This window comes from Cervus canadensis, chromosome 25 (assembly GCF_019320065.1).
Source record: "Cervus canadensis isolate Bull #8, Minnesota chromosome 25, ASM1932006v1, whole genome shotgun sequence".
Taxonomy (NCBI): Eukaryota; Metazoa; Chordata; class Mammalia; order Artiodactyla; family Cervidae; genus Cervus; species Cervus canadensis.
In genome coordinates, this window is record NC_057410.1 from 1985287 (window position 1) to 1994534 (window position 9248).

Here is a 9248-nt window from a genome sequence, read left to right on the forward strand (position 1 = left end):
CCTCTCTGGGCGGGTCCAGAGGCCTACCAATCAGAAAGCGGCACGCCGGCGTTGGCCCCGCCTCATCCCTCACATCCGCCACTCAGGAGCCCCGCGGCACCGCCCCCGTCGCTCCCTCCCGCTTGGGGGTCGACTTAGTGTTGGACCCGGAAGTGGCTTTGGGTCACGAGGCTTCGCGGAGGAGGTGAGTGAGTCATGCGCGCGCGCGGAGGGGAGAGCTGGAGGGGGAGGGGAGGAAAGGGGGGCGGGGATGATGCAATGTTTGGCAACCGGTATCTGCGCGCGCACGCGCAGGGGACTACAAGGGTGGTGGGAGGTGCAGGGGGGGTGGGGGAGAGGAGAGAGGGCGGGGCGCTAGCTCCCGGTACCCAACGGCCCCAACGGCTTCAACTGTGGTCGCCCCTAGGCTGCGGATTGAAGGCTCACTGCAGCTTGTCTCCCTCCAGAGCTCTTGTTCCGCCCATCTGACTTTAGCCTCCGTTTTATCTCCACCAAAAGAAACTCCCATTTTCCTTGCCCCTGATCCCCTCCCTGCTAACGGACACCAGGTCTTTTAAACCTCCCACCTTTGAAAATTTGCATTCATCCACCAGGATTGTTTGCATCTTCTCGAGTCTTCTTAAAGGGGTCTTCTCTCAAAAGAAGCCAAGGAGCTTGACGCCCCTTGGTAGTCATTTTCAGCTCTTCTCTGAAGAGCACCCTTAAACTTTTATCTTTGTCAAGTTTTTGATGAGCCCTCGGCATGCCAGAATTCCTGTTCTTTGCCGGGTGGCCCCGATCCCACTGTTTCGTCTAATCGTCTCCCCCCAGTGGTGCTCTGGTGCCCTTCACCGAAGACCAGGCCCGCCCTTTTCAGTGTATCAGACCTGCAGGTCCTGTGACTCCCTGCTGTGAGGAGCTGGGCTTCAGGCGTCCTGCCTTAGGTTTTGGGCTCCAGTAGAGCCTTGTTGCCTGGAACATTGCGTGCACGTGAGCGCAAGAATGCCTGGGACTGGGTTGTCAGGAGCCCAGATTCCAGCCTCAGCGGCCCTCACTGGCCCAAGGATCCTAGGCCAGTTCCCTAGTCTCGCCGCGCTTCACCGTCCCTGTTCGTAAATAAAAGATCGCGTGCTGGAAGTAAAATGAGATTATTACGCACTTGGAGGCAGCTTGAACAAAAGTGAAAAGCACGGTGGAAAATGCAAACTATATTTCAAGTGCCATTAGGTAGAAAACGGAGGCCATGTGGTGGCCTGTTACATATCCTGTCATATCCTCATGGGGGCAGCCAGAGTTTGTCCTAAGAAACTGTCACAAGGCCAGTTGTGGCTGGATGGCAAGTACAGGCGGTGGCGTGACCGGTGACAGGTCCTCGGCCAGGCCTGCGCCCCTGCTGCAGAGCTCCCATTTCTCCTTCTGTAAACGGGGGTGGGGGCGGCTTGGACCAGATGGTCTCTCCTGGCCCAAAGACCTGACCAGGTTGTCAGTGACAGGCAGAGGTCATGTGACTTGACAGGCCGGGGTCGTGTTTTGACATGCTGACCTGGGGAGGCGGGTCAAGTCCCAGCACACTACCCGGGAAGCCTTTGGGGCGGGGCAGGGCAAGTCGCGACTTTCATCTTTTGGGGCCGGCTCCTCCTGGACCTGGCATTCCTGGCTCCCCCAACAGACTGTGGCTTTGGCAGGGGCCCCTCCCCGGGGACGGCTGGGATTGGCCGCCAGTGGCCTGGGCAGAGGCTCGGATCCTTCCGCGGAGGGCGGGGGGTGGCCCCCGCGTGGGGTGTTTGTTCTCTTGGGGATTAATGGGGGGTTGTGGGGGAGGGGTAGGCGCGCTCCCGCATGCGCACTGCGGCCCCTCCTGTTGGCTCGTCGTTGTCCGCTGGGCGGGGGCCCGGCCCCGCCCCTCTCCCGTCCGGGCAGCGGCGGCGGCGGCGGCGGTGGCGGCGGCGGCGGCGGCAGCGACGGCGGCGGCGGCGGCAGCAGCCTGCGCGGTGCCTTCTGGGAACGGAATCCCCAGGGCTGCCCCTGGCCCCCATGGCGCATGCGCGGGAGGCCGCTCGGTGATCCGCGGCAGCGGCGGCGGCGCTTCCTGCTAGGACCGGCCGGGGCTGTACCGGAGGCTCGGGCTCCACCGACCCTCCTCCCACTCCCTCCCACTCACCCTCTGGGCCGCGACTGCGCAGGGCGGGGCCGGCCGAACCATGGGCCGCGGTGAGTGCAGGGCCCGGCCCCCCCACCTCGCCCCTCCCCCTCCCCTCCTGTCCCTAGCCTCTGCCCCCTCCGCGTCCTCTTGGCCCCTCTCCCTGGCCCCATCCCCGCTCCCCCGCCCTCACCTGCTCCCACCGTCTCTCTCTCTCACTGCTTGACTTTTGCCTTCTTCACCTCCCTCCCCTAGTGCTTCGCCCACCCTCCGCCCGCCCTCTCCCCAAGTTCCTTCCTACTTCGTGCGCCTTCCCCTCCTCCCCAGGCTGAGGGAAGCAGGCTGGGTGACAGGGCGCCTTGTTATGAGAGGGAAAGTTTAGAAGCCGCCAGTGTGGGGTGGGAGCGATGGTGGGGTTGGAGAGAATACTTGCAGGTTTGTGGGGCGTCCCCATATATATCAGAGGAGAATATCTCTTGGAGCTAAACTGAAGCCAGTGGGACAGGAGGTGCTGATTCTTCTTGCCTTAGGCTTGGGGGAAAATCCGGAGCTTCTGAGAATAGTGGGAGAAGACAGAACTGTGATTCCAACGTTTCTTAAGAAGACCCAGGTGAACTAGATCAGTGATTGTCTAGTGCAGCCAGGCCATGGGGGAGTCACGCTGGTACCACCCCAGCGAGCAGTTGGGCAGTTGCCTGGTGATCTGCGGGGCAATCCATACTTTTTATATGATCTTCCTGAGGGCGAGGGAACAGCAGCGGCCAGCCTCTCTGGGAAACTTCCTAGAGATTATGGGAATTAACCCGCACTCCTGGCTGAAGGTTTCTGTCCTTGGTGGGATGAGGGGGCCTTGCCCTTTACATGTCTAGGGATTGGGCTGTGGTTCCCCAGTCTCTCAAAGTTGTGGCTTTGACCCTCTGGTCCCTAGGGACTGAACGTGGACAGGATGGTTGTGGACTCAGCCACCAGATCCCTGGGATCTTTCTGGGTACTTACCTCCTGTTATTAAGGATCTTTCCCTTGAGAGTATCCTGGTCTGTGGTCTTTAGTAGGTTGGGCAGATTGCTGACTGTCCTTTCTCTCTCCTGTGTTGCAGGTGTGGGCTAAGCCGGCGGCCCCGGCTTTAGACTGGACCCCACAATGTTTGCAGACATGTTCAGGTAGCCGTGGTGGGCTGGCAGAGGGTTCCCCCTCACCCTCTCTCCCAGCTCTCTGAGGGTTTCCCTTTGCTCCCGCGTTCTCTGGAGCCTCCCCACAGCCTTTGCCTCGCGGGAGTCCCCCCTCAGGTACCCAGCCCAGAGTTGTCCTGCTAACGCCATGTGAATGTGTCACCAGGCGCATGGGAGCTGATCACACACAATGAATGGGGGCAATGAGAGCAGCGGAGCAGACAGTGCTGGGGGCCCAGTGGCCACGTCTGTCCCCGTCGGCTGGCAGCGCTGTGTTCGAGAGGGCGCTGTGCTCTATATCAGGTGCGGCTCCCCGGAGCTCCCCGGCTTGTCCCCAGGCCCTTCAGCTGCCTGAGTTTCCTCTCTCCCATCCCTTCCTCTCAGAGCCCAGACCGCTGGTGCCCTGCTGCTGTCTGCTCCCCTTCCTTCCTCAGCCTTTCTGCCCCCGTGCCTCCGGCCCTGTGCGCTTGTTCTGCCGTCCGTCTCCTCCTCACTCTCTGCCTTTCCTGGGAGGTCTCAGAGTGCCTTCCAGTTCAGTGCTGCCTAACCTCACACCTGACCCTGTCCTCTCCCAGTCCAAGTGGCACAGAGCTGTCTTCCTTGGAGCAAACCCGGAGCTACCTCCTCAGCGATGGGACCTGCAAGTGCGGTCTGGAGTGTCCACTCAACGTCCCCAAGGTCAGAGCGGTGAGGGCGCAGCTGTCAGACTCAGTGCCGGCACCGACCAGGTCGCTCTGCACAGATTCTGCTCCCTCAGGGTCCTTGTCTGTGCCTTCCACCTTACAGGTTTTCAACTTTGACCCTTTGGCCCCGGTGACCCCGGGTGGGGCTGGGGTGGGGCCAGCATCAGAGGAGGACATGACCAAGCTGTGCAACCACCGTCGGAAAGCTGTTGCCATGGCGACTCTATACCGCAGCATGGAGACCACCTGCTCACACTCTTCTCCGGGTGCGTGTTCTGCACTTTCCATACTGGGGGAGACTGAGGGGCTCTGCAGAGGGTGGGGCGGGGAACTGCTTGGTGAGGGGGCGCCCAGGAAAGCTGGGCGTTCCTGGGGGGAGGCATGGAAGAGACGCAGTTCTTGGAAGGGGAGCCACAGGTTGACCCTTCGTTTCTCATTTGTTGCAGGAGAGGGAGCGAGCCCCCAGATGTCCCACACTGTGTCCCCAGGGCCTCCCTCTGCCCGCCCTCCCTGCCGAGTCCCTCCTACAACTCCACTCAATGGGGGTCCTGGCTCCCTTCCCCCAGAACCAGCCTCAGTTCCACAGGCTTTCCCCCCTCTAGCAGGCCCTGGGGGGCTCTTCCCACAGCCAAGGCTTCCTGACCCCGTCCCCTCTGGAGGCAGCAGCAGCCCTTGTTTCCTCCCGCGGGGCAATGCCCCCTCCCCAGCTGCACCTCCTCCACCTGCTATCAGCCTCAACGCCCCCTCATACAGCTGGGGAGCTGCTCTCCGACCCAGCCTGGTGCCCCCTGACCTGGGCTGTCCTCCAGCCCCCCATGCCTCCTCCTCACCACCTTCGGACCCTCCTCTCTTCCATTGTAGTGATGCCTTAACACCCCCTCCCCTGCCCCCAAGCAATAATCTCCCTGGTCCCCCTGGCCCCTCCGGTCCTGCCACTCAGCCACCAGTGTCTTCAGCCACTATGCACCTGCCCCTGGTCCTGGGGCCCCTGGGAGGGGCCCCCACGGTGGAGGGGCCTGGGGCACCCCCCTTTCTTGCTAGCAGCCTACTCTCTGCAGCGGCCAAGGCACAGCACCCCCAGCTCCCCCCTCCCAGCACTTTACAGGGCCGAAGGCCCCGTGCCCAGGCACCCTCAGCTTCCCACTCCTCACTGCCCCGTCCCTCTCAGCGTCGTCCCCGCCGACCCCCGACTGTGTTGCGATTGCTAGAAGGGGGGGGCCCTCAAGCCCCTAGGCGGAGCCGTCCTCGGGCCCCTGCTCCCACCCCCCAGTCTTTTCCTCTCCCGGAGCCATCCCAACCGATTCTCCCTTCTGTGCTGTCCCTGCTGGGACTCCCCACCCCTGGCCCTTCCCACTCTGATGGAAGCTTTAACCTTTTGGGGTCAGATGCACACCTTCCTCCTCCCCCCACCCTCTCCTCAGGGAGCTCTCCCCAGCCCACGCACCCCATCCCGCCCGCCCTCCCTGGGACCACCAGTGGCAGCCTCAGCAGTGTGCCAGGTACGTGAGTGCAGCAGAGCCCTTCCAACCTTCGGGTTCAGAGAGACCGCCGAGACACGGCAGGGAGAACTTGAGAGCTCTGTAGCGGTTTTCTGGGTTGGGGGGCAGGGAGTTTGGATTCTTTAGACACTGGGAGAAAGGGTCTCTCTAGAGCTGAACCTCTCTTTTTCTTTGCAGGTGCCCCTGCCCCACCAGCTGCCTCCAAAGCCCCCCTAGTCCCCAGCCCTGTGCTTCAAAGCCCATCTGAAGCGCTTGGGATGGGGGCCGGCCCAGCCGGCCCTCTGCCTCCCCTGGCTGGTGGGGAGGCTTTCCCTTTCCCCAGCCCCGAGCAGGGCCTGGCGCTGAGTGGAGCCGGCTTCCCCGGGATGCTAGGGACCTTGCCCCTTCCTCTGAGTCTGGGACAGCCTCCACCTTCTCCATTGCTTAGCCACAGTTTATTTGGCGTGCTGGCTGGGGGAGGGGGACAACCTCCCCCTGAGCCCCTGCTCCCCCCACCAGGGGGACCTGGCCCTCCCCTAGCCCCAGGTGAGCCCGAAGGGCCTTCACTTTTGGTGGCTTCCCTGCTTCCACCACCCCCCTCAGACCTTCTTCCACCCCCTTCTGCACCTCCTAGCAACCTCCTTGCCTCTTTCCTGCCCTTGTTGGCCCTGGGCCCCACAGCTGGGGATGGGGAGGGATCTGCAGAGGGAGCCGGGGGTCCAAGTGGGGAGACATTTTCAGGTTTGGGAGACCTGCACCCCCTGCTGTTCCCCCCACTTTCAGCTCCCCCCACCCTCATAGCTTTAAATTCTGCGCTGCTGGCTGCCAGCCTGGATCCCCCCTCGGGGACGCCCCCCCAGGTGAGGATAGGGGGTGAGTGGGTGGGACAGAACAAGAGATAGAATCAGAGATGGGAGCTGGGACTCAGAGGCTTTCAGTTTGATGTCTGAGCTCTTCCTTAGGGCCTTTGAGGAGGGCTTAGTTCTTAGCTGGGGGTAGGATGGACGGTAAGAACTGGGTCTGTATTTAATAAGCGTGGCCTGCTTCAGTGGGGCTCCAGTGAGACCGTATACGTGAAAGTACTGTAAACTTATTGAAGACTTTACACATGGAGATGTTACAGCCGTTTGTTCTTCTCAGCCCTGTGTCCTGAGCGCCCCCCAACCTGGACCACCTACCTCCAGTGTCACCACGGCAACTACTGACCCGGGGGCCTCCTCTCTGGGCAAGGCCCCCTCCAACTCAGGGAGACCCCCTCAACTCCTTAGCCCTCTGCTGAGTGCCAGCCTGCTGGGTGAGTCTGAGGGAAGACTCTGTGGTGTGGGAGAGAAGAAAGCAAGCAGAAAAATTGGGAGAAGAGACTAGATGAATTAGGGAAGAAAGTCTGTGACCACTTGAGTCAAGCCTAAAAGAATAGGGTCTGCTCAGCCTAATTGGGTTGCCCAGGGAGACCCTTGATTTTACATTTCCTTAACAGGTGACCTGTCCTCGCTGACCAGCAGCCCTGGAACCCTCCCCAGCCTGTTGCAGCCTCCTGGCCCTCTTCTCTCTGGCCAGTTGGGGCTGCAGCTCCTCCCTGGGGGGGGAGCTCCTCCACCCCTCTCAGAGGCTTCTAGTCCCCTAGCCTGCCTGCTACAGAGTCTCCAGGTGAGGGGATGGGTGTGTGTGTTAGGGAGAGAATTTTTTTCCCAAACTGGAAATACAGACATTTCAAGTTAAAGTAGCTGGAACTGCATTTGAAACTGACAGAGATGTGTTTTGTCTGCAGATCCCTCCAGAGCAGCCAGAAGCCCCCTGTCTGCCCCCCGAGAGCCCCACCTCAGCCCTTGAACCGGAGCCTGCCCGGCCTCCCCTCAGTGCCTTAGCCCCACCCCACAGTTCTCCCGATCCCCCAGTCCCTGAGCTGCTCACTGGGAGGGGGTCAGGGAAACGGGGCCGGAGGGGAGGAGGGGGACTTAGGGGCATTAATGGTGAGGCCAGGCCAGGCCGGGGTCGAAAGCCTGGCAGCCGGCGGGAGCCTGGCCGACTGGCCCTCAAGTGGGGGGCACGTGGTGGCTTCAATGGACAAATGGAACGGTCCCCAAGAAGGACCCACCACTGGCAGCATAATGGGGAGCTGGCTGAAGGGGGTGCTGAGCCCAAGGATCCATCCCCTCCTGGGCCCCATTCTGAGGACCTTAAGGTGAGTGTGGATTAAGTACTGGTTGTCCGGGCACAAAGGCCCTGAGGAAAGGTTGAGGCCAAGGTGCCTTTTCCTACACACAGTCCATCTTTTCTCAGGTATCCCCAGGGGTGGTCAGAAAGTCTCGTCGTGGCCGCAGGAGAAAATACAAGTGAGTATACTGGCTTCTTCCGGCTTCTTGTTGGGTTTATAGCAATTGTTACAAGTGATTTGGCTTTCCAAAAGTACTTACTTGATTATGAATAAGGATGTCATGCCTGTACTATCCACGTGTAGAAAGTTTCCCACCCAAACTCTCAAATTCCCTGGCGCTCGGGGGGTTGTTCCTGACCCGCCTGTGCCTTATTGCAGCCCAACCCGGAACAGCAACAGCTCCCGCCAGGACATCACCTTGGACCCCAGCCCCACCCCCCGCGTAAGTGTGCGTCACTGCGTCGTGGGTGGGAGTGCACATGAAGGATGAGGCAGGAGGAGGAGGAGGTTAGCGGGAGTGGGGAGAAAATAAAGGACTTCCTGATGCCCAGCTGTCTGATCACTTCTTTCGACTTCCCCTCTTGTGTAGGCGGCTGTCCCTCTGCCTCCCCGGGCCCGCCCTGGCCGTCCTGCCAAAAACAAGAGGAGGAAACTGGCCCCGTAGCAGCCATACCTGGAGCTGGAGCTGACCCTGGCTGGGGAGAGCGGAGCGCTGAGCCCCGGGAGCCCCACCAGCCGCCTGCACCTGTGGACAGTGGGTGGGGGCAGTCCTCCCCACTCAGAGCACAATGCGACCCCTTCCCCCACAGTCCCATCCTGAGCCATTGCAGGGGGTAGGGAAGCTCACCCCCCCCAAAGCCATGTCACTGAAAAGGCCTGGGGGGGTGGTAGATGGCCCTCTCCCCACCAGGCTAAGGGGAAAACCCCCTCCCCCAGGTCTTTTATTTGTTTAAGTTATTTTTGCACAAATGACTCTTTTATATTTAATTCGACTTCATTGCCTCCCTTCTTGAAGCCAGCAGGCTCAGTTTACAAACCTGTGAGCTACTGTTGGCTGCTGCCCTCCTTCCCAATGAAAGGTACAAAGCAATAAGCATCATGCGTCCTCCCCTCACCCCTGCCAACACCCCTCTGCCTCTGGCTCAGGTTGCTCAAAGCACAGATCCCCCTCTTACCCCTGTCCCCAGGTTTGAAACACATAGCCTCATTTCAAGGTGTAGCCAGCTTCCCTCCACTTTCCTCTGGGATATGAAGAGGGGGTAAGGGGGCAAAGAGAGCCTTCTGGGTCTCTCCTCCCATACACACTACACTGCCCCTTCTCCCCCATCAAAACGCTCAGAGACGTTGTGACGATGCGACTGAGGATTATGCAACATGGTCCAACCGGAGCGGCCAGCATGACCAGCTGTCCAGGGGCTGCCTCCTGCCTTTTCTTTTGTAAAGACAAGACCCTTGGGAGTTTTAATTCTGTTTTGTACTTGCCCTGTGGGGCCTCCACTGCTTTTCTATGGGAGACACTCTTAATTTAACAGATGAGAATATTTTGAATCTCTGGCTCTGACTCTGTCCTCATTTTTTCCTTAGTTCTATTGTAAGAACAGATTATAATTTAAATCCTTCTGTGGTAGAGAGTGCTCAGACTGT

The 9248-nt window shown here is 60.3% G+C and overlaps 1 protein-coding gene across 4 annotated transcripts; it reads left to right on the forward strand.

Annotated features, from left to right (window-relative positions):
• Positions 1-113: 113 nt before the first annotated feature.
• MBD6 (methyl-CpG binding domain protein 6) lies at positions 114-9158 on the forward strand. 4 transcript variants are annotated; one of them, XM_043446867.1, is made up of 14 exons: positions 2344-2729; positions 3048-3107; positions 3216-3279; positions 3455-3591; positions 3864-3966; positions 4075-4237; positions 4418-5470; positions 5648-6309; positions 6590-6743; positions 6927-7096; positions 7218-7631; positions 7730-7782; positions 7983-8046; positions 8194-9158. In XM_043446867.1, exons 4-14 carry the CDS (start codon positions 3479-3481, stop codon positions 8266-8268), a joined length of 3024 nt encoding a protein of 1007 aa, XP_043302802.1. In that variant the 5' UTR covers positions 2344-2729; positions 3048-3107; positions 3216-3279; positions 3455-3478; the 3' UTR covers positions 8269-9158. The 4 variants fall into 4 exon arrangements, with proteins under 4 accessions (XP_043302803.1, XP_043302799.1, XP_043302802.1 ...); XM_043446868.1 differs by lacking the exons at positions 2344-2729; positions 3048-3107 and adding an exon at positions 114-184; XM_043446864.1 differs by lacking the exons at positions 2344-2729; positions 3048-3107 and adding an exon at positions 1903-2190.
• Positions 9159-9248: the final 90 nt, after the last annotated feature.

Excerpts from the sequence above, each read along its gene's own strand:
- MBD6 (XM_043446868.1), top strand. The coding sequence starts at position 3,479 with ATGAATGGGGGCAATGAGAGCAGCGGAGCAGACAGTGCTGGGGGCCCA. Across the intron at positions 4,238-4,417 it reads CTGCTCACACTCTTCTCCGG|GAGAGGGAGCGAGCCCCCAG; the intron begins GTGCGTGTTCTG and ends CATTTGTTGCAG. Across the intron at positions 8,047-8,193 it reads ACCCCAGCCCCACCCCCCGC|GCGGCTGTCCCTCTGCCTCC; the intron begins GTAAGTGTGCGT and ends CCTCTTGTGTAG.